Consider the following 24,396-nt stretch of genomic DNA (forward strand, 5'->3'; position numbering starts at 1 on the left):
TTGTTTCATTACTTTTTATAAGTGGACCCACTTTTTAAGAGAGACAAACCAGCGCAACCCCATTCAAGATATTAACCATGACAATACCAAATGTATGTTTGATCAATGAATCACAATTTAATTTTATGCATCTGTCGTCTAATAAGTCTTCAGCTGCCCTTAGTATCTGGGAATGAGTGCAACAGATGACCTGAAACAGTCTCTCCATCACTGAAACTCTCTTTTTTTCCACCTCTTTCACTTTCATTTCGACATAAGTGATTCTATTTGTTAATACAATTTTCCATAATTACAGCTACTAAAGATGTAAGGAAAATGAAACTTTGCTCTTCTGTGTCCTTCCCACTCTTGCTTTCATTTACTGCAGCCTATAAAGGGTGTGTGTCTGTGATCTATTCCCTGTTGGACACACATAAGAAGAGCGGTGAGTGAAACTGCTTTGTCGTTACATGTCATAGAGTAAATATAGTGTATTTTTCTTTGTAATAGCAGAATTCACGTCTGTTATATTTACGGTAGTCTAGTTACGTAATGACCTGTAGGCGCCACACAATAATCAATTAGCTCCGCTGTCTTCACTCTAGTAGTCGAGAGAAATGGAGGGACAGAGGAAAAGGAAAGGTGGAGCAGAGATGGAGAGGGACAGAAAACGGAAAGCTCTTGCCACAGACGCAGCGAAATGTTACTGTTCAATCACCGTCACCACCGCAGACTGTGCGTCTCACGGAGGCGCCGCCCACACCGGGCCGGTGTGGACAATCAATCCAGAATACCTAGAGATGAATGAAAAATATGATTTTGTTGCATAATGTTAGTTAATTTAATACAGCGAGCTTTTTTGTTTACTCTTAATCTATTAGGCTGCAGCTTTGTGGCAGTTTTCTTTATTGTAATTCTGCACCATAAACGATAGTTTGACTATCATTATAATATATACAAGCTCTATGTAGTACGACTATAAACTTTATAGGCTGTGTTCACAGACACCTGTCTTTCTGGGTTGTGTGTGCAATCATTAATAATATAAAATAATATATAAATCATATAATATAATGATAATAATAATATTATTAATAATAATAATAATAATAATAATAATAACAATAATAATATAAAATCAATCAATGAATATACATATATATGTATACACAGAGAAGTGTGTGTGTGTGAGAAGGGTGGCCTGGAATGGCATCAAATTCCCGGCCTGAGTTATTGTCCCAGCCCGCCACTGCTTTCAGGTCAGATATTGAAATGAATGAAGATGGAGGAAATGAGGTATGCAGATGACTAGAAGAACCTCACTAATCTGATTTGTTCAGTGTGGTTGACTCTCGAGCCGGTGTGGGAAAATATTTTCAGCCTGAAGACTCGAGGAACCACACAGTCCCCTCATTAACATGACGTTGTGTGCAATTTCACACATACCACACGTCCAGCTCTTCCTTTATATACAGACACAGAGCGTTAGAAGTTTAGCTGTGTGGAGGACTTGCTCATTTCCACTCGGTTATGCGTCGGCTTATGATGACGTACGAGACTTTACCTTTGATAAAGGTGAGTGAATGTAGTGTAAGAGACATTAAATTAAAATCAGCACAGTTTCTTATTCATTTAAGCATTTGTTTTGACAATTACTTTTTCCTTTTAGCAAATGAAATGCTTTTTTCTTTGTTTTAAATAAAAGACATGTTTAGATCAGTGGGATATTCCACATGGTAACATAAGGGCTACACCTCTCTCTCACTCTGCATTTGGTAGGTTTCCTTTCCCTCTTATAGTGCCGGCATTAGCAACAGTGTGAAGACGTCCAGATCGTGGACCTCCATCCTTAAGATGATCCCTCACATTGCACTGTGTAAATTCAGTGAGTATTTTATTTTTATGACATAATACATTCATTGAATATGAAAAAAAAGCCTGATGCTGATATTTTGGTGTGTTGACTATTTACTATTATAGATGAATAAAATGTGTTTTGCAGAAGTGACAGCTAATTGTGCAATGAGAGTGATTCACTGTGAAAATGGAATCTGACGCACTGTGGCTTTAGATGTTTCTGCTTAGATGGGACTTGGTTATGTTGGAAGCGAAGAGGATCTTCCCCTTTTTTTCTGTATGTAAAATCACGGAATTTTTTACACAATTACCCTATGATGTTTCCTCAAACCTTATTAGTCAAGGAATCCGCTTTTTAAAGATGACAAATCGTCCAGCTCACAATATAAAACATGAAAAGAACAAATTTGTACATAAAACTGTATAATATATACTATTTTTACATTTATGTAGTGTTTTCAATGTATGTAAACCAGGAATTTCCAAACAATATGTCTGATAAATCGATTATAACTATTATTAAAAACATATATAGAGTAAATACCCTATTACCCTGTTATTGTTATTGTACATAATCACTCTTATCTTATTTATTTTTAGACTTTAAAGCAATTCTATACCAGACTACACCATAGAAGGCTAGGAACATTATTTTGATTTTGAGTACTGGAGCTAACGATTCTATTCATAATCGATTAATCTGTCAAGTATTTTCTCAATTAATAAAGTTATTGTTTGGTCCATAAGATGTCCTAAAATGTAGAAAAATATTGAACAGTGTTTGTCAAACCTGGAGATGATGATGTTCTCAAATGTCTTGTTTTGTCCACAAAGAAAATGAATGATTTCTTTGTTATATAGAGCAAAGAAACCAGAAAATATTCACATTTAAGAAGCTAAAACGATCAGAAATCTTATTTTAATCATGAAAATACCCTCACACCGACAAATCGTTTATCAAAATAGTTGACGATTAATAATTGATTATTCGAGTAATTGTTTCAGCCCTACTTGTATTTAAATGCATCTCAGTCTGATGAGGCAAGGTGCAGCATTCAGTCCGTCTCTGTGCTTTGTCCTGAAAATAACAGAAAACCTGAATGTAGTGGTCCATGAACAGGCTCCTTCAAGTAACTCTAGAATGTAGAAAGAAAAAATCTGTTTGGTGACAATGACAAAAACAATCTCCTGTGGCCTCTGTGAGTCACTGGGAATAACTTATTTGAATGAGGCCCCCATGACATGGTATTTTATTCCTCCTTCAGTTCCTCTGGTTCTCGTGGGGGTTGTATTGATCGCTGTGAGTGGGATCACAGGAGACCCCCTGTTCGACTGCCTCCAAGACACAGACTACAGCGAGCTCCTCAACATCGTGAATAAAGGCCTCCCCGCCACCAGGACGCCCCGTCACGTGGCAGTCATCGGAGGAGGGATCGCTGGACTCACCGCTGCAAAGTTTTTGGAAGATGCTGGGCATAAGGTAGATTCATTTAACATTTACACTTGCTTAAAATGGTAAAATGTTTCTCAGCAAACACTGATCATTTGAGTCAGCATCTTGATTTATTTGCAAAAGCTTTGTAAGTCTGTCACAGTGAGGGTCAGGAGGCTGCGGGCCCTGATGGTGTTTGCTCCACTCATTTATCTGCTGTATATGATGATATTTTAAACTGGTCTTCTTGTCTTGTTCTTTCTCGCTTTGAAGAAAAACCATGTGGATGATGCACTGGTGCTTAAAGAGGCAGTATGTAAGATTTGAATGCCAATATAAGGACAAATGAAAAAAATGAGACCTTCCTCAGTGATTTAAAAACCCTGTTCACTCAGAAATGACAGAAATGTCGAAAGATAAAACATCTTTTCATTCTGAATGGTCAAAAGAAGTTTGTTTCAATTTCACTTTTGCCTGCACAGACATGTACCACACATTCCTTGGCAACAAAAAACAGCTGCAAGAAAAGGGCAGAAATATTGTGGATGGACAGTAAACTATGCATTTACTTGATTTGACGCACCTTTATTTATTTTTAATTTGCATTGACTGAAATTTTTAATTTGCACAATTTTAATTTGCACTGATTCAAAAGATTCGAGAGATGCATATAGTTTTATAGCCTTGGGGTGTTTTTTTTTCTCAGATCTCAGTCGTCAATTCTTTTGAAACATATGATTTGTTGTGAACAAATACAAATACTGTGAAGAAATACTTGTTTTCCTGTTCTGTTACGTATACATCATAATATATATATTCTAGATGATCTCACAATCGCTGTATCGTCACACCATTGTTGTCATGGACAGAATTGTATTGTAGTGTGGTAGTGTGTCCTTTTTGGTTGCCATGGAAACGGCCACTGTAGTGAGGACGCTCTGCGTTTCCGTGTTAAAAATCCTGCTTAGCTTGTAAAAGTGCATTTAACACGATTATTATGTGTCTCCATGACAACAAGGTCACCATAATAGAAGCAAGTGACCGCATTGGAGGCCGTGTGGAGACGTTCAGGAACAGAAAAGAAGGCTGGTATGCAGAAGTGGGAGCTATGAGGATTCCCAGCTTTCACAAGTGAGTATTTTATTTTATTTTATTTTTATTCTATTCTCATTTCTTAACTGAGCTGTTGTGTGTTTCCCCCCTGGGGGAAATCAATCAATTATACTCCTAAACCATGATTATGAGAAGAACTCAGTGGTAAACAGAGATTTATTATTGATTATTGTTTTTCGTTCGGGATAATGTTTTCTGCTGTTAACTTTATATTATGTAAATTACATTATGTCAGACGGTGGCTAGAATTACAAGCTACTTTTAAGTATTCTAGGCAGCATTTACATTACCCCCCCAAGATTAATTTTCTTAAAACAAAAACATTTGAATCTATTTAAGAATATTCAGTTTATTTCTAATAGGGCTGAACATTTCCCTCAGGGATTGGTGAAGGCCAAAATGGAGCTAAAAGAGTGAATAATGTATTTGTATTTGTGAGGTAACCACAAACAGAACTCACAGCTGGTTTCAGTGCCCCCCAAAAAAATCAACGATGCTGCATTGACTAAATAATCTATACCTTGTATCCATTTTTTAACGAGTCTTATTACATAGAAAGAGCATGTCACGGCTCTTGAACACATACCAATTATTAACATCAATATATTCCATAGGATTCTGCTTTCTCTAGCCTCCAAATTAAAAGTTGCCCTGAACCGCTTCATCGAAGATGATATCAACACATACTATCTGGTAAATGGCGGCCTGCACAAAACCTACACTGTGGAAAACAACCCAGGTGTCCTCAACTACAGCTTGAATGAAAGTGAGAGAGGGAAGACGGCCCCTCAACTCTTCAGTCAGACACTGTGGAAGGTCCGTATGCACTCCACACATTATCACACAGACATCATTTATAGTATTGCCCTCATGTTCATACATGTTAATGTTGTTTTGTTGCATGATTATAAATAGATACCTTTTTTTTTAAGTGTTGTACTCTGTGCACAGGTGAGGGAGGACCTCAGGATAATGGGCTGCAGTGCCATGCTGAATAAATATGATTCCTACACAGTGAAGGTAGCCATTAATTCATTTTTCATTCAAGTATCACTCACACTCAAAAAAAAGGGGTACAAGACAAGAACATTTCAGTCCCTGTAGGTACAAAGTTCCCTCGGTAGAACAATAAACCACATTTATATAAGGGTATATATGCACTTATTCCTACAACTTCAAATTAGCTTTTTATTCCTGCAAGTAAGGATCAAAGTTTTATTATTATGTAGACAATTATTGATCATTTTTGTATCTTAAAAATACCTCAAATCATGCCCTTTCAGTTGGTACATGTCTGTCACATTGTATCATAAAGGTACATACATATGTGTACACCAAAGAGTCTTTCACCAACCAAAATTGTCTTTTAAAAAGGTACGTCCCCAGCAACAAGCATTTGTACACTTTTAGGTCCACGTCGGCATTTAGTTGGTATTTGAATGAAACCTGAATAATAACTTGAAAGACTGTTTACAGGAATATCTGGTGAAGGAGGGCAAACTGAGTCGTGGTGCTGTGAGGATGATCGGAGACATTCTGAATGAAAACGGCCTCTTCTACACTTCACTGACAGAGACGCTCTACCTACAGTCAGACATAAACGACAACAATGAGTATGTCATATGTAAGAATTTGTCATATGGACTTAAGTTTGCATAGTGGCTGATTATCAGATATAGAGCATAACAAATGTCTGAAGGGTCCACTCATGCCAGAACATCAAAACATGGAAATACTAACAGGTTAGAGTCAGAGTTTCCTGGTAGATAGTTGAAATGAACTCACAAGTACAGTAATTATTTACATTTTTGGGGTTCTTCACTTTAGTCTTTTGCACGCATAAATGCATTATATTCACTGGAGATGTGCACAGATGCAGGGCTGGCCCAAGCCTTTATGGGGCCCTAAGCTGAATTTGATTGTGGGCCCCCTGCTTTAAAATTATTGATACAAATGTCACAATATAATTGCATGAATTATATCTTCGCTGTGTTATTTACTCCAAACTAGTGTCACTCTTATTTCTTTTATTTCATTGACATATGTACTGTATGTATAACATTAGAGGTTAGTAAATTCAAAAAAATGGCCAAGTTTTAATTTGCATTTTCATAGTCAAAGTGAAGTGTGTGGTGATATTGAAAATGAATTGAAAAAATACAACAGCACGCTGCATTGCTACAAACTAGTAAACCAGTTTAATAGCCTTGCTTTTTAAACCTTGGAAGAAATGCGTAAATTTGCACTAAATGTGCAATCGGCACTTATGAACACTATAAATATATACTATTAAAGCTAACGATATCTAGCTTTCTGGTGATCAGTACATTGTGTTACATCAGTGAGGCTGCACCAACTTCAGTCATCTCAGCAGCTCCAAGGTTTTGTGACAATGTGACAGAAGCGCAAAACCCAAAATCTCCTTTGTAAAAATAAAAACATATATAAAGATATTAAAAATCTGATCTTCATCTGTGTTTTTCAAGTTTGTAGACACTGCACTCTCATTTTTATGGACTAACATACTCAGGTCAGGGCTTGCTTTGCCCTCTGCTTTTTTTCACTGCTTCCATAGAGTGATGGGGAGAGTGTAACGTTAGAACTAGTATATCATACAAGACAAAACATTGTAGATCTGTCATTATGAGCAACACCATGTTTGTCATTTGATCAGCTTCCTGGTGTCTTTCTGTTCCAGATACTTTGAAGTGACAGACGGCTTTGACCACCTCCCGAGAGCCTTTTACCAGGTGTTAAATTCCACCATCCTTCTCAACTCCAAAGTCAAGCTGGTCGACCAAAGAGGAAGCAGCAGTGTAACTGTGACGTATCAGGACTGGCGTAATTCAGGCTCTCTAACCAACCTCACTGTAGATTATGCTCTGATTACGGCCACAGCCAAAGCCGCGCTCTTCATTCACTTCCAGCCCCCGCTCTCCGGGGACAAGATGGAGGCCCTGCGTTCAGTTCACTATGCCAGCTTAACCAAGGTGATTCTCAGCTTCAGCGTGCGCTTCTGGGAGAAAGAGGGCATCAGAGGAGGGAAGAGCATCACAGACCGCGTCTCTCGCTTCATCTACTACCCCAGCCACAGCTTCCCGGGTACAGACGCAGGGGCCCTTCTTGCATCTTACACCTGCTCTGACGATTCCACACTCTTCCAAGGGATGAGTGAGGAGGAGCTGATGGACGTGGTTCTGGACGACCTGGTCATGATCCACGGAGAGGCTATCAGGAGTGTGTGGACGGGGGGGCTGGTGAAGAAATGGGGCCTCGATCCTTACAGTCTGGGAGCCTTTGCCCTGTTCACGCCTTACCAGCAGGGAGACTACGCGAGGGAACTGTTCCAGAGTGAGGGACGGGTGCACTTTGCAGGAGAACACACAGCCACACCTCATGGGTGGATCGAAACAGCCATGAAGTCTGCACTCAGGGCAGCAAAAAACATTAACAGTCTGACTCTGTAGTTTTATTTGTGATTTGTATACAGTATGTAACACTCCAAAACATGAGCAAACAATTGCTTGGGTTGTCAAAATACCTGATGATTCTTTTTTAATGATTAATTAATCATCAAAATAATTTATAGAACAGCTGAGCTCCTGGTGGAGCACACGGTTAACTCTCAATACCAGAGACCGTTAAGTCATGTAATTAATTTGTCTACTTTATTTAATTTCGGCTGCTCCATATTTTACCCGTATGTACGAGAAAATGAAATATAGGATACAGAATGTACTTGTTCAATTTCGCTGGTAAACTGACAAAATCCTCTCCCATGGCTGCAGTGCATATGCGAGGAATTCTGTTCACTGAACACCAGTCACACCACGCGAGTGCAGTAGACAGGATTTCTTTGGCATCACTGATGACTAAATCCATAATAACCGTTCAGTAAATCAAGTAATCTGAGCGAGAATGACGCTTCTGCACTTTCTTCAATGCTCTTTTTACAAACCTATCACATTACTTGTTCAGATTACCAACTTTATAGTTCAAATCTGATTCATTCCAGATCAGATTGACAGTTCATATTCGTAGTCTTGTGCATCAGAAACAGAGGCTATCGCAGTCCATTTGTGAGCGTGAGCTCTGTAGAGCCACACACTGCCAGAGAAGGCTGGTAATGTTCCTGCTAAACGCATTTGTATAAGCAAAAAAATGGATTCTGTATGACTGTTCTCACTAGTGTGACCTGGCCACATATCTAGGTCCACATACTGAAGTGACACAAATGATTTAATAAAAAACAGAATTGATGATTGGATTTCACAACCCTGACCATGTTAGATCAGTAGGAAAAAGACAGTACAAGTTACTTATGGCTGGTAATCTGAATGCATCCAATGTCCATTCACAGGGATGTTTATCTTTTTAAACCCATCTCACAATTTCTGAACAACAAACGGTCTGAAAACTAAGACACTAGTCATGTAATTAAGAATTGTTAAACTTGTATATTTATTTCCAACTTCATTCAGTTCCATTAAATTCTGTATGTGTACACTTGTCTTTAAAGTCATGCTTTCATGTGAACTTTTACCTTTCAACATACAACTTTTTGTAAATAAATATGTGAAAACAATCCAGTGCTATTGTCAATAATGATGTGGCCGACCTTGATGAAAATCCTTATCATCACTTCTTTTCTCACTTACATTATGATTTCTACAGGTTTGACAAAGAACTGAAGCTGGACATGCTCTTCACACAGAGACGAGGGAATGAGCACTCTGAAGAGAGAACTCTGCTCCATCCTTAACTGTGTTTACAACATGATGGATGACAGACAGGAGGGCGAAGCATGAGTGCTTGGTCTCGGTTCACTAATGTCACATGACTTCTTTTGGACCTCTAAAGCACCACCAGTCCAAAAAGGAAGAAATAAAAACACATCCTTTACACGTTGTCATTAATGTCCTCATACAGTCCTCTTGGTACTTCCAGTCCGTCATTAATGTGCTCCCTTCTGCACCATCTGTGTGAAGCGGTTGGTTATGGTCAGGGTGGTGTCGATAAATCGCTCCACGCAGCTCACTAGACACGTCTCTGTCCGGTAGTCGAGCTTTGAACCCGGGCTGTCCACACACTTGTCCCAGCAGATGTCAGTGAAATTGTGCACCTGGAATCAAAATGAAAATAGACAGAGGTTGATTGATTAGGGCCAGGTTGATGTATGTATTGTGGTAATCACTTAGAAGAGCTAGAGTCTGACCAAGGATGGTCTTTAGATGCCATTAACAATATATTTGACATTTTGAAAATTCCTCAGTACAGGCAAGCCGCTACTCCATTCAGAGCTGCAATAGCTTATTAACCATTAACATTAAAAGCCAGTTATTTAAAAAATAAAAAAAACATTTTTAACCCTGTCCAAAAGAAATTACATACATTAAAAAATGTGCAAAATTAAGACAATAAGAGTCACAATTTAAAAATCACATAATATCACGCCTTATGCATTAACACAGGAAAAATCATGAAAATGATACAAAAGGAACCAAGACTGCATTCCCCAAGTCAACCGAATATTTTTCATTTGAGTACATAAGAAATGTACTTTACTACTACAAGATACAAGACAGATTTATTTACAGTAAATTATACACACAAAGTTGCAAGAAAACCACGTAAACAAACCTGACAATTTTGTCATGTGACCTTTGCACACCTGTCAGACAGAAGTGCTGTTGTTGGCCTCTCTGCTCAGCCAGCGTACGACTGTACATGTGCAAAGTCTGTTAAAGCTGAAATTCATACGACTATCATAGCTGCTTTGGATCTCTGGATTAAACTCTCATAACGTGCAAATATATATTCTGTCTGTGCTAATGACAAAGACCAACTTTGGTTGGTATGTCTGTTATCCTTGTGTGTGCATGTTTTTTAAAAGGGGAAATTATCCTAATGGACTTTTTTTTAATACTTAAAATACCTGTAAAAGGCTAGTGGATACAATAACATGCAGTATACCAGTTTCCAAAAAGTGATTTGGATTCCTACCTTGCGGCTGAGGGGATATTTTTTATTCAAAATCACTTTGTTTCATTGGGGTATGACATATTTTGTACATTAGCCCCCATTGGCCCCCTTTACCCGTTGTATACCTGTAAAGGGCTCCTATCTTGTGGCTGAGGATATGTTTTGCTTCAGAATCACAAAATATCATTTGGAGGTAATACATTTTATACATTACAGCCCACTCAGTCCCTTTTGTCTATTGAAACTGGCTGGGAGGATATTTTAGTGTCTAAACTCACTTGGCTTCATTGGGGGGTGTGACATATTAAACATTATAGCTCGCTGAGCCCTTTTAGCCAGTTGAAGTATCTGTAAACAATAACATTCAGTATTCCAGCTGCCAAACAGTGATTTGGGCTGAGGGGATAATTTTGCTTCGATCCCTTGTCGACACGACACCGGCCATGTATGCTAAACGATTGAATTCATATTAGCATGGTTAGCATACACACCTGAGCCTGGAACTGTGCTTTCTGCTGCTCTACGGCGATCATTCGTTGCAACTCCGCCGCTTGCGCCTTGTCGGACGTGTTGAAATTCTCAAAGTTGTCCATGGTGTCGTTACACAGGAGTAACAGACGTAAAAAATTAGAACTGGACGGTGCTTCTGCAGGCAACGTGGGGAGCTGAGGTGACCTTAGGCTGCCTTTGATTTCACTCACTGCGACTGCGCTGTAGCGTTTAGGTAAAATACCGCTGATTTACAAACTATATGGAGCGACTACAGGCATACTGTAGGCTCGTTCCAAATGAACTGCGCCTCTACTGGTATGGAGACAAAGAGCAGGCGGCAGCAGCAGCAGCAGCAGCAGCAGGGAACGTACTTGCCATTGATCTGAATGGATGTATTTGGAAACCCCACTTGAACAATCATTTTAATTATTATTTTTATTTTATCTTATGTTGTTGTCTAATCTTTTCTTTTAATTGTATATTTTGTGATAATGTACAGTTTGTTTTGTTAAGCACTTTTAGGCCTACCTTTCTTTGCTACTTTGTTTCCTTTCAAAACCTGCAGCTTCAGATACATTGAACTTAAATGATTTAGTCCAAATGACTAATTAATAAATTCATCGTAATTTCAACATTCATCAAACATAATAGCAATTACCCATTTGAAAGAAAGACTTTACAGCAAAAAATGTCTTAAATATCATTAAATGGGGATAACGAAACAAGACATTATATTTTATTCGATATTTCTCATTACACTAGAAAATAAAACAAGTAGTAGGATGAGAATGGGGGTGGGGGGGGGGGGCAGTAATGTCACATCATGGATGCCCTATAGTTCTTCTATTACAAATAATACTAATAATTATTTAGCCCTTTTGATGACTCGTAAAGAAAGATACAGCCCCAGAAAATGAATATTAGAAATCTCAAAGATAAAAGGACAACAGACCTAAAAGAGGAGCATTTACTATTATTATTTTGACCCAAAGTAAATTTAGTTGTTTTTTAAAAAAAATACCACATAATATTACACACAAACTGTAGACTTTAAAAGTTATAATACAATACTGTAATTCGTGAAAGGTGTAAAAAAACAACAACAATAACAACAACAGCGTCACTGTTCAGCGACGACAGACAGGAGTATGGATATATAATCATCTCAAGCAGCTGCCATCCTTGTGCTGCTGATGACGCCATAACTACATCCGGGTAACGACGGTGGTGACCTTGGTTGAACGAGCATCATGGCGTCTGTGGTCAGGTTAAGTTGTGTATGTCGCAGAGGATTTAAACGTAAGTACTTGTTTCTCTCCTTTGTGTTTTCGTATGTTTGAATGTGTTTGCAAACTCGACTGTGGAACGCTGATATCAGGGCGGTTTTAACCGAAGGGACGGCGAATTATGGCTGTGTCGGAGAATACACTCAAGTTCATTACAAGTAAACTAGTAGGAACTCATGTAATTGTTAGTGGTTACTGTCACTGAATAATAGTTCACCTTCTTATAACTACTATAACTAACGTAAACCTACTAGGCGTTTAAGTAGTAACGCGTAGTCGGTGGAATTGAAACTTGCTGCCATGATGACATCAGACTGTGACGTTGAGCAGACGCCCAACTGTACGCAACCACTGTAAAAATGGGAAAAGGATTGACATTCATCTCAAATTAAAACAATAACCTGACATACGCATAGTAACATTAACATCGATTGTAAGACTGTTGAAGATAAATCATGTGTGATGATGGTAGAAGTCGAGTATTACTGGGTTACATTCATTTTTCCAAAATGGAAAATGCAATAGTATATGATGTTAAACATATGAATCAACATTTGAGAGATGGGTGATAGATAACACATTTTAAGTTTATGTAGATTACACGTGTAACACACACAGACATTGTGTGTTTAAAATATGGAAATATGTGCTTCCCTGCTTGTTTTTCCACTCTCCAAGTGATCAAAAAGGCACATGCACATACAGTGGGTACGGAAAGTATTCAGATCCCTTTAAATTGTTCACTCTTTATTTCATTGCAGACATTTTCTAAAATAAAAAAAGTTCATTTTATTTCTCATTAATGTACACTCGACAAAAATGTCTAAATTTCCGTACCCACTGTAATCCTGTGTTCTGCTGTGTCTTGCTCTGTTATAAGTTACTGTTTTTGTTATGATGTATTGTTACATGTTGTCAGACCCCAGGAAGAGTATCTACACATAGGTAATTCCAGTTAAAGGTAATGCAATTATGTAAAGTATGTACCCCAGCAACTTTTTGCATTTAAGAGGTTACTGCAGTTCAAACTGAAAACATTGCAGGGTCATGTGGCACAACGGACCGAAACATACATGTTTATTTAACTTCTGATCACACATCATGGTCATTTTATGTCTTAATATAATACATTTCTTCCATGTAGCACCTTTTAAACTGCAACTCTTGACATGTTCTTTCTTTTTTCAGCTCTGTTTTATCAAAGCACTTTGTTGTCCAGACCGCTGGCCATACCTCATAAATACCAGGAGCAACCCCACCTGCTGACAGCGAGGATCCATGCGTCACAAGCTCTTTACGGTTAGTGTTGACATGTTAAGATTGTTTACGGGCTGCAGTGTACAGAATATCAGGAAAGTGGGTCAACAAGTCAGTTTATAGTTGATTGTGTTGAAGTGCCACAGTTGATTTGCTGCATTTCACATGTCTGATATCATAGTGAATTGAGTTGGAAGAGACAAAAAAAAAGATGTTATAATGAAAAATGTTTTTTGTTTTTGTACATTACAAAAACATTTTTCAAGATCAGAAACTGAATAAGTCAAACTAGAAGAAGACATTTATCTACCTGTTGACTTGCTGAACCTTCTTAGATCCATTTTCTTTCACCTTTTATTTTAACTTAACTCCTTTGTCACTGCAAGATAAAGGCGATAATATAATTAAACTAATAAATAATGGTCAGTTCAAGTATCCTATCGCAGTGATAGTGATCTGTTAAATTGATCAAAGTCCAACTCATGGCACTGTAGTTGCTTCATTTCAATTGTGTCATGTATTTATGGGCCTCTGGTGTTTTGTAGCCCAGAATTAGAGTGCTGAATTATGATGTGGTGGAATCTTTGCAATTTTCATAAAAGTGGCAGCACACCATTCCCAGCTTAACCACATGTTTTGATGTATGATCTGTTGGAGGATTTCTAAAAGCTGGTAGACGCGTTTCAAGAAGACGTCACACCAATATTTCATCTTCAGTCTCAGCGAGGATGAATTGTAAAATTGTCTTCAATATCATCGACAGAGGTTCTGTGTATTGAAAAAAACCTTATGTGTCTCTTGCTCTACAGCAGGCCCTGGCTCTAAAGCCGCCTCCCTGCACTGGACAGCAGAGCGAGTGCTGAGCATCCTGTTGCTGTCCATGGGACCTGTCGCCTATTTTAACCCCGGTCCAGTCATTGACTATTCGCTGGCTGCTGCCTTGACACTGCATGGCCACTGGTAAGATGAGCTCACACTGACTTGCAGTCACATTTCACCTGTTTCATATACATAATAATGAAGGTGTCATATTTTTACACATTTTTCAATTCAAACTCATATTTTAAAAGCCTGACTGTCTAATGGAAAAGCGCAATAAGCAGTGAGAGTGAGTGAGTGATACACAGACACTTCACTTTTCCTGGGAAAACACCAACATTGGGATTAAATCTAGAGCTGAAACAATTAATCGATTATTAATTGATTACAAAATTAATCGACAACTATTTTGATAATCGATTAATTGGTTTGAAGTTTTTTCATGATTAAAACAGGATTTCCGATTGTTTTAAGCTTCTTAAGTGTGAATATTTCCTTCATTTCCTTGCTCTGGACAACAAAGTAATCATTAAAAGTTAATCATTTGTGGTTTTGATTAGTCAAGAAAATAATCGTCAGATTAATTGATTATGAAATTAAATCCCTTCTTCACATGACCTTCTAGGCACTTTCAATCCAGTGTGAAATCATCTAATATTACTCAACCTCACTTCTGTGGTCTTAACACACACACACACACACACACACACACACACACACACACACACACTTGAGGTGTGAGTGAGTCATTTGAAACTTCTAGGAAAACCTATTCCCTCAAACATGTCATCCCAGTTCAAAGGAAGGTTTAACAAGGTGAAAGTTGTGCCAGGTTGATTATTTTTTCATCCGTCTCACCACCACAGCTGTCGGCAGCTATGACATCAGCCATGGTTCATTTGAACTGTGTTCGCAGACTTGAAGGTGGCTTTAGCTTAGTGTCTCAGTGATGTGCTCTTCCATCCGTTAGGGTGCAAACAGTCGTGGCAGCTGAGGGCTTCAAACCAGAGCCCGTCAGTGATATTAGTGATATTTAGCCAGGTCTCCTGTGGCCCCGGGGCAGGTGGGTATCTCTGAGGGTCAACCTTTGACCATAATGACTTAGACTAATGCTCCAGGGTCATTTAGCATCATCACTTCAATGTGTTAAAGATGTTTTTTTTTAAGCTGGTCCACAGGATAAGCATCATCTGTGCCTAATAGGATTTTATAGCACTAAGGAATGTGGGAGGTGGAAGCCTGTGTGGTGAACGTGGCTTCAGTCAGACATAAGGCTTTGTGAAGGGTGGTAAAGGCAGCACTGTCAGCACCTGCCCGCTCTAATTTTAATGCAGTGTTTTATTGTCTGTTAAATGGATAGTTTTAGAAGCCCCATGTTGAGGTTTTGAGGCTTCCACTCGTATGTGTCATACTTAATCATCTGTTTTTCTCTAAATGTGAATGTTACAAAGTTGAAATCATGTTCCAATAAAGAAGACCTGAAACTAGTGATAGAGCACATTAACTCCTCAGGCGATATGATTATGTAATTATGTATATAATGTTTGGCCTCAGGAGGAAATGGGAAGAATACAAATGCAGTAGTTAGGATGTAGCCGGGTGCATGTGAACAGCTGCACGTGAAACAGGTTTTCAGTTTGCAGACAATAATGGAAGCATGTGATAGTGTTATAGAACAAGTAAATGGGTGCAAAATAATGGTGCACATAGTTCTGCAATGAGATCATTCATGTTTTAATGAGCTGTTTATTATGAAACTATTATGGGACAGTGACACAGTTGCTGTAAAACTATCACACCTGGTTTATACAAAGTTGCCAGTGTTCATAATTCACAATTTGAGAAGCCAGCTGTGATTGCCATGGTGCCAGTTATACAAAACAAAACAAAAACAAATGTTGTTGGAAATGTAAACTCATAGCAAAGAACAATCCTGACGAGTGAGGCCATGCCAAACAGATGTAGGCAGTTTTTTTTGTTGTTGATTTGATTTATTGTCACTCATGATGGGTCAAAACTATCTTATTATGATTTTCTTTCTTTCTTCCTTCCTGATGGATATTGCAGTTTGATTCGGGATGTCATTATAACTTTAGAAAGTCAAGTTTCTGTTCAATATTCATATTGTTAGACTTCAAAAAATGTAATATCATGTGAGACACCAAATTCCAATGCAGTATTATTGAAGTTGTAGTCTAACTTGCTTCCTATTCTGTAGTAATTAATTTTAAATTCATACAGAAGAGTTGTGACTGATGGATTTAAAAAAAAAAATTAAAAAAAATGTAATGATTCCAATCAAAGAAAGATTATTTGTTCAGCCCTCCTCACTTGTCTTTTCTTGTTGTCTTGTAGGGGCCTCGGCCAGGTGATGACAGACTACGTTCATGGCGAATCTAAGATGAAGGCGGCCAAAGCAAGCCTCTTCCTCCTGTCCACTGTCACGTTCGCCGGCCTCTGCTACTTTAACTATAACGACGTTGGCATCTGTAAAGCCGTCGCTCTGCTCTGGAGCAAATGAACTGGAATGGAAAGTTGAGGCTGGACCCGGACGCCGGGACATGAGAAATCGTCTCGGCTGACTGTAAAAACATTTAAGATGCTCCATGTTTATTCTTTGAAATATATCATGTTGACGATGTGTGTGTAATTGGGATTCATGTTGATCAGTTCAGGCTTCAGGTGCTTTTGCATTCTCACTACGTATTACATATGTCGCTACTTTAAAAAAATCTGCAATCATGCGATATCTACTTGTCTGATTTGTAACTGTTAAGTTTAGGGTGGATGTGCATGTTTTCAACAAACGCCGTCTCATTTCCATTATTCTTTTCATGTACAGGGGCTGTTGGTGGCTAATGTCTTAACTTTATTTTGTTTTAATCACAGTGTGCACATGTTTAATAACAGGAGAGCACTTCAGATTCTAGCTTTGCCTTCATCTCACCGGTTAGAACTCGCCCACATGGTCCATGTTTCTCTTCCTGTCATACTGACAGCAGCAAGTGCTTTTTACAGCATTAATGTCAGAGTGGCTTTGTGGAAGCGCTGAGTCCAGTGAGCAGGAGTGAGGAGCAGGGAGAGCACACTTGTATTATTCGCCTTTTTGCTGCTCTACTGAAGGCTTATTTAAAGTTAGGAAGGCCAGATCCTAACCACCTCACTGATTCAAGCCATCCATTAAGTGATGATAATCACAAAAAAGGTCCAGTGTATAAATTTTTTTTGGGGGGTCTAGCAATATAAAATTGAATACAGTATTGAAAATTATTTATTCCCTTCTGAAATATTGGATTGTGCCATTTATATCCGCAGGCACTCCCACATGCTTGCTGTGTAACACGTAATCGAGGGCGAGCCACGTTATGGCTAACTTTATTGCAAGGGTTGCTAAAGTGATGTCATTGTCATTATTGGGGGCACATAAACATGTTGCTGTATATTTGCATGATGTGTTTTGATTGGTCGACACTCATCCTGCTTCATGGAAAGTGTTTCATTTTTCACCCTCTGACGCACAAAACACAAGTTAACATGTGGTACAATGCAGTTTTGACAAGGATTGACCGTTCAAAGTTTACGAGAAGCGTTTCAGTTCCCTTTTAATTATATTTACATTGAAGAAGCTGAAGAAAAAATGAACATAAGAACTTATTTATTAAAAATAAAACAAAGAAAAAACCTGAAACATTAATTATCAAAATAGATTATCAATGGGATATGATTAATCAATGCAACCCTACCATGTACTTGTACACGACTTGATCATCAGCCATGAAGTTTGCCATGTTTGTACATTAGCCCAGGATGGAGAAATAAAAAAGTGGCTCCAATGAAGGCTTTTCATGATTTTATGCCACCTGAAGTCCACAATCGTTTCTCACTCACTCATTTTTACTGCTTTATCCTCCATGAGGGTCATGGGGGCAGCTGGAGCCAATCCCACCTGACGAAGAGCCAAATGCACGCAGGTCAGCATTCCATCACAGGGTCAAGTCTCTCTTATACAATTTAAAGTAAAACGTGTTCAATTGGTTGCAGTTTGCAGCTTCTCCAGATGCCATAAAATCCTGTAAGACCTTAACTATCAACCTTGTTATACTAAGACTGCCTCTAACTTACTGAGCTGTGTTGTGTTTACAGTAGTGTATGAACTGGGGCTGCAACAGGATTATAATTAATCATTAACAATCGATTAATCTGTCCAGTTTTCTTTATTCATTAGTTTTATTTAGGTGTTTGGTTAATGAAATGTAAAAAAGAAAAGGTTGAAACCAGAGAATATTCAAATGTAAAGGGATTTTTTTTAAGTAGGGCTGTATATGGTACTAATGCAGAGTTGGTGTGTCGTATTCAGTAGTCAGCGTTCAGCACTTTATATCCATATAAAGACAGAATGTAATAATAATAAAAACAACCCCAGGTGTCATTATGTCCCTTTACATATCTACAATGTGGCAGATCAGCTGTTTGTGAAGGAAAACTACTGGAAATGCTCCATATGTTAGAATTGTATTTATATTTTTCCAGTTGGGCCATTTAATAACATCAAAACAATGCATGAACCTGGTTGTTCCTCTTTCCTCACAGTGTATCAACTGTATGTGACACTGACTCTGCACGTGCACCTTATATATCTGCACATTTATAAATAAAAAACTCCCTTTAAGAAGCTGAACTCACTAAAAAAACGGATTAATACAGTAGTTGAAACTTCCAATGAAAAGACAAAACGTTTTTGGAAATATCAAAATGCCAGTTTATTTTCATTTTTTTGTCATTTCTACAATATTTTCAGCAAATAGGGCAAAAGTGTGTCTCTGTGTGATCCTCCTGTATACAGCGCAGCACAACAGCCTATAATAACCTCACTGCATTAAAAAGGGTGGAGTTTGTGCTTTGGTGTCGGTCTATTTGTTTCACACACATCAACTGTCGCTTTGTACCATCTGTTGAATTCATGTCATTAAAGGTTTCACGCACAAACTGTTTTCATATTTTTGACTTTTTATCACTTCATACAAAAGGGTACAAAAGGTATAAAATGTATCAAAATAGCATATTCCATTTCTCTATAGGAGTTCTCCCTTTCGCACATCGATGTAAAAGGAAAACAAAGTTTCATAAAGCTTTTAAATGAACGTGGTATTGTCATCTGCAAAAAGTACGTACATGTTTGGTTAACAATAACAAATAAAAGCATGTTATTGTTGCGACACCTGAGCTTAAAGGAAAACAAGCAAGAAGAAGGATGTTAGTATGGCTCCACAGCATTATTCATTGACATACAGTATATTATTATTATTATTATTAAAGTTGGAAATCACTGGTGTGAATGAAAAAGACATAGAAAAGGTGCTTCCTCGTTCACTGTCAGTAAATATGCATATGGAGGACATTTACAAATGTCACCAAGAAATAAAATCCGTCAGAACTCATTTTGACATTTGAAATTAAAAAAAAACTGCTCGTCAAAATAAAGTACATTTCTGTATTTGTAAAAAGGTTTTTCAACTCTTGTTTCTAGCAGTAACTTTTAAATAATGTTTAAACATTTTTGTTCTCAGAAAAATGCTGCTAAATCAGTCATCAATTGTTCTTAATAAAAGCTTGTTTTTCTAGTTTATAAATGATCTTTATTTGAAATATAGGTGCAGTGCAGACATGAATGCAGATATAAGAGAGTGTTAAATTCATGTTCTTCTTGTGGGCTACTGTAAAAAACATGGTGGTGCAAAAGACTGGGCCTTCATAGAGCTGACCTGGCTCCTGATATAAATACAAAAGTGATTATATTCAGTGATTCATCAGGTGATTTTATTTTTTGGTTAAAGTGACCTCAGCTTTTTCGTCCACACCGCTATGACCTTTCTCACGCAACACCACTGCCTTCAGGGAGGAATTCTGTTTGTCAGGCTCAAATCCCAGGAACTTTGATGGGTACAAAGTTGACTCAAACATGTACTTGTCGGATATAACCATAGTCATGTAGAACAAGGCCTTGTGTTGGCGATCTTCAATTTTCTTTGGAAGATCCTGCTGGAAAAACATGAACATGGAGTCAATTATTGTTCCCTTCATTTCACCAGGAAATGTTCGGTCCCAAAAGATTTGTTCCACGAAATGAAATGATCTGATTGTCGTGTGGCACAAGGTTATTAAAGTACCAAAACTAAAACTGAACAAAAAAAAAGAAAATAATACGATCACTGAAATTGTATTTTGTGTATATAAAACTAACCAAAACGAACTAAAATTGCAGTGAAAATGTGCTTAGTTTTCATCTTTGTAAATTCATTTCATACGTGATCCTTTTGGGTTCATATGAAGTGTATTTATTTTCTCTCTTTCGGCAAATTTGAAAGGTTGATTTTTCATTCATTATAAAATGTTTTCCATTTGTTTTTGTTTACTGGAACATAAGGCCGTGCAAGGTAAATGATATGGTAAACATAGATGTGTCTCATGAGGGTTATTTATTATTATTCATGTTATGTACATGCACTATGATGCACATTTCTGCACTTTACATTTCTTACTTTCTTGTAGACTGTTATATTTGATTCCGGGATGGTTGTTTATCTGTCCTCATACTGTACATTTTTAAAATAGCATCTTATGCTGGGTTTTATTATGACCTTTTTGAATCTTGCACCTGGCAAACGCTCCATATCCCAAAAAACTAACACTAAAGCTAATAATAACTAAACTTGAACTACGCATTTACAACTTATTTACAACTAATTAACGCTGCACGTGTCTGCTCGTCCCCTCACTGTCCACTATCCGTGGATAGGGTTAATTGTTAATACACTATTTTAACATGCAGTAAATCGCAAATAACTACCAGATGTTGAAAGTTATTCTGGATAAATGGGCAAAGGCATTTACTCACAGGACATTTTCTGGCCCTTTTATGGTTAAAATAAGCAAAAAAAAAAAAAAAGTCCAGACAGACATTTTGAGTCTTATGTGTTAAAGGGTTAATTATTTATAATGTTGAAATTCATCCTCAGAAATCTGACTATTACTAAATTATTACCCTACTATTAGCCCCATATTGTTACTGTACAGTCATGTTAAATGTTACCATTTAGAATTATGGCCAAATTCAGTACGGACTTTAGGAACATGTAATAAAACGTAGTCATTTCCTTACTACGTAAGATAAGTGAGGTCTTCTGTGAGGGGTCCGTAACGACCTCTCTGCTGAGCAGCTGTCTGCTCCTCAAAGCTGCTTTATTTTCAGGGCTACGTTACCGTGAACTCTAAGTGGCTGTCTCTCACCATCGCCTCCGCGTAGACTTCATTGTTGCTCCTGCAGCAGGCCACCATCTTCTTGCCGTCTTTGTTGGCATAGACCATGACTGCTCTCCCCTTCCTTTCCTGCAGAGAGTTGTCGTTGAAAAGATGGATGTTGAATTTGCAATCTGAAAAGGGAAATGAAAAGAGAGACTGGTGAATATGGCCATTTGTTGCCATTATCTGGCCAATTAATGAAATGAAAATCACCCAATGCCAATTATTGTTTTATTTATTGGCCCACTATTACTTATTTATGGCGGTTTATACATGATTGTTTGTCAACACAACTTTATTTTTTTCATTTAAAACTGTACTTTTAAATGAAAAAGTTGTGGTGACAAACAAGCATATATATATATATATATATATATATATACATATATATACATATATACATATATATATATATATATCTTCACATACGGCTTGCCTTTCACCCAATGACAGAGGTCATTTAGTGTCTCCTGTAGTGAAATTAATATAATATTCTTCATACTCATGTCGCAGCATGTGCAAGAAATAATAGCTGTAGAAGGCGCCAGCATGGAACGCAAGCAGTTCAGCCTACTATTGTAGGCATTAGCCATATCTGCGGATCTTGGTGTGTTTGCCGATATCCGGCAATACATTTTAAAGCCAATATCTGTTTTTTAGGCTACGAAATGTGTTGATATTTTGTTGACATATTTCAAATAAAAATGTCTGTATAAAAGGCTAAATCAAACAGCATTAGGTATGAGGATTTTCTTGAAAAAAAAGAAAAAGAAAAAAAAAGTTAATTATTACTTATTTATGTACATGAGCCAAGATGTTGGTGCCTTGTTGTGATTCATTGAATTTTGCCTGGGTAAAATAAATACGCTTAACTTTAGAAAAAGCACAGCAGCTTTATTGTACATTAAAGGTGACATAGACCGGAAGCTCCAATTAACGCTGCGTTTTTGTGTGTATCTGCGTCATTACCTCGTTTATGAAACCCTAAAGTTTCAGAACAAACAGTTCAGCCACTGCTGAGAAAATAGTGTTGTATTGTTTTCCTGGGCTCTGCGAAGCGGATCGACACTTCCTTAATTTGATGTCGTCATCAGAAATCCTCACCACCGTAGCGCCTCCCGGTGCGGCACTAGTCCGGGCACATCCGGTTGCGTACATTCAACCGCAGAAGAAGAAGAAGAACTAGTATCGTTGTAGCTGCTGAGATGCAGAGCATCCACCGTGCCAGAGGGGGAGCTGTGTATCTGAGCGCTGGCCTATCTATTACGTCACTTCCAGGTACCTGGCCAATCACAGGACAGTAGGAAAGCTCTCGTTGGCTGGCTCATCACAGCAACTGTGTGGTCTGAAACAGCGCGGCTGACGAGAGCGTCAGCGAGGAGATATTTTGATCGGCTCGTTTGCAGCGATTAGGAGGTTTTTAATCATGAAAACAAGTTAATATATGTAAGTAGACCTCCATAACTAACATATATGTGTGATACAAGCATTCTATGTCGCCTTTAAAACATTTTTTTAGGGAATTACTGTTTAGTAATGCCAAAAATTACTAAATCCTGCCTGCTGTACCTCCAGTGGGTTTGCTCAGGTACCTGGTTTGCCTTGTACTTACAGCCCCTCACCAGTGGGTGCTGCTGCAGCCCACTCAGCACAAGAATATGCAGTAGTAAGCCAATGGGAAAATCAGCCACTGAGTCTGGTACATTCACTTATTTTCTATATTTAAAATAGTTTGTGTTTGCTGCTGTTGAGTTGTGAAAGAAACTAGAAGCCTTGATAAAAGTACATCACTTATATTACCAAGCTGACTCTGCTCATTTGAGGTCAGGTGTTGAAGCTCCAATCTGCCCTCATGGTTGAGATACAGGAACTTCTTGTCCTCACACTGAAGATTATACGTGAACCACCGAGAGGAAATGGTGAAAGAGTCTCCGTCCACTTCTGCCATTTTGAGAGATGCACACGTTTTAACATCGTTCACTTCCCATTTTCACGATCACTATATAGATTCTACTATGAATGGAGGGTGAGAGGGACACACAAGAAAGTGAGGTGGCCACAAATCTTTTTAATTACCTGATTCAGCAACTTAAAAGACAGAAAAAGAACAGCAGCACATTAGATACAACATATTAAAGCATATGCAATAGAAATAATATTTACATCCCCCACTGATAGAATATAAAAGCACTTTTACCGCTCATGTAGAAGGTGTCATTGCGTACACCCTGGAAAGTAACAGCAATGAAGTCACTTGTAGCCATCATGCACACCTGGTAAAAAACACAATACATCGTGTGTATTAGGGACTCGCCAGTACGATACTCAGTGTCAGTATCTGTCCCATACTGCTCAAAATCACTGGCTCAGATATCGGACAGATGAAGATTTAAAAAGCCAGACAGAAATCAGAATCAGCATTTTAGTAATTTTAAGTCATGTTGCGGGCTGTTTATTTCTTTGAAATAGCTTGAAATGGTTTAATGCCGTGTCAACATCGCTATCGGACATACAAAGTCAACGTATGGACAGGGATCGACGGACGGGGAGACTTTGGTGAAGAATCGTGTTGACGCAATGACCAATCAGTGTTGAGATGCTCCGGATGACATCACGCAGTGGCCGGTGGCCAGACTCAAAATGCTCAAATTGGAGGAGAAACTTCTCCTGTTGCTAGATGCACTCGTGGGAAACGTCTGCAGGAAATAATCTGCCGTCGTGTGTGGGCCCACAACACCATCAGGAGCCGGACATAACATGGCGAGTTTCACTGTTTACTTTGGGAGCTCTGTGTGGATGAGAACCACACCCTGCGATGCTCTCATAAGAAGCGTCTGATATTAGCCATGGTTGATGGTGAAAGGAAATGTCCTTTACTTC

The 24,396-nt window shown here is 38.2% G+C and overlaps 3 protein-coding genes across 4 annotated transcripts; 2 read left to right on the top strand and 1 right to left on the bottom strand.

Annotated features, from left to right (window-relative positions):
- Positions 1 to 3,073: 3,073 nt before the first annotated feature.
- Positions 3,074 to 8,105, top strand: il4i1 (interleukin 4 induced 1). The gene is made up of 6 exons (XM_058634433.1): positions 3,074 to 3,316; positions 4,287 to 4,399; positions 4,996 to 5,197; positions 5,333 to 5,401; positions 5,858 to 5,994; positions 7,080 to 8,105. Exons 1-6 carry the CDS (start codon positions 3,074 to 3,076, stop codon positions 7,846 to 7,848), a joined length of 1,533 nt encoding a protein of 510 aa, XP_058490416.1. The 3' UTR covers positions 7,849 to 8,105.
- A 713-nt stretch (positions 8,106 to 8,818) lies between these two features.
- Positions 8,819 to 11,068, bottom strand: timm8b (translocase of inner mitochondrial membrane 8 homolog B (yeast)). The gene is made up of 2 exons (XM_058633893.1): positions 10,855 to 11,068; positions 8,819 to 9,503 (listed from the first exon to the last, which is right to left on the bottom strand). Exons 1-2 carry the CDS (start codon positions 10,954 to 10,956, stop codon positions 9,336 to 9,338), a joined length of 270 nt encoding a protein of 89 aa, XP_058489876.1. The 5' UTR covers positions 10,957 to 11,068; the 3' UTR covers positions 8,819 to 9,335.
- A 926-nt stretch (positions 11,069 to 11,994) lies between these two features.
- On the top strand, positions 11,995 to 18,090 carry LOC131462581 (succinate dehydrogenase [ubiquinone] cytochrome b small subunit B, mitochondrial-like). Of its 2 annotated transcripts, none has more exons than XM_058633891.1 (4): positions 11,995 to 12,154; positions 13,330 to 13,440; positions 14,208 to 14,358; positions 16,573 to 18,090. In XM_058633891.1, exons 1-4 carry the CDS (start codon positions 12,106 to 12,108, stop codon positions 16,736 to 16,738), a joined length of 477 nt encoding a protein of 158 aa, XP_058489874.1. In that variant the 5' UTR covers positions 11,995 to 12,105; the 3' UTR covers positions 16,739 to 18,090. The 2 variants fall into 2 exon arrangements, with proteins under 2 accessions (XP_058489874.1, XP_058489875.1); XM_058633892.1 differs by having other exon boundaries at positions 14,211 to 14,358.
- The last annotated feature ends 6,306 nt before the right edge of the window (positions 18,091 to 24,396 follow it).

Source organism: Solea solea, chromosome 7 (genome assembly GCF_958295425.1).
Source record: "Solea solea chromosome 7, fSolSol10.1, whole genome shotgun sequence".
Classification (NCBI taxonomy): domain Eukaryota; kingdom Metazoa; phylum Chordata; class Actinopteri; order Pleuronectiformes; family Soleidae; genus Solea; species Solea solea.

What these genes read in the sequence shown, in the direction of transcription:
- LOC131462581 (XM_058633891.1), top strand. Translation starts at nt 12,106, where the DNA reads ATGGCGTCTGTGGTCAGGTTAAGTTGTGTATGTCGCAGAGGATTTAAA. An exon ending in TGCGTCACAAGCTCTTTACG is followed by an intron (nt 13,441 to 14,207) that starts GTTAGTGTTGAC and finishes CTTGCTCTACAG; the next exon opens with CAGGCCCTGGCTCTAAAGCC. An exon ending in TTGACACTGCATGGCCACTG is followed by an intron (nt 14,359 to 16,572) that starts GTAAGATGAGCT and finishes GTTGTCTTGTAG; the next exon opens with GGGCCTCGGCCAGGTGATGA.
- timm8b (XM_058633893.1), bottom strand. Translation starts at nt 10,956, where the DNA reads ATGGACAACTTTGAGAATTTCAACACGTCCGACAAGGCGCAAGCGGCG. An exon ending in AAGCACAGTTCCAGGCTCAG is followed by an intron (nt 9,504 to 10,854) that starts GTGTGTATGCTA and finishes TTTTGATTCCAG; the next exon opens with GTGCACAATTTCACTGACAT.
- il4i1 (XM_058634433.1), top strand. Translation starts at nt 3,074, where the DNA reads ATGACATGGTATTTTATTCCTCCTTCAGTTCCTCTGGTTCTCGTGGGG. An exon ending in TGGAAGATGCTGGGCATAAG is followed by an intron (nt 3,317 to 4,286) that starts GTAGATTCATTT and finishes CATGACAACAAG; the next exon opens with GTCACCATAATAGAAGCAAG. An exon ending in GACATAAACGACAACAATGA is followed by an intron (nt 5,995 to 7,079) that starts GTATGTCATATG and finishes TTTCTGTTCCAG; the next exon opens with ATACTTTGAAGTGACAGACG.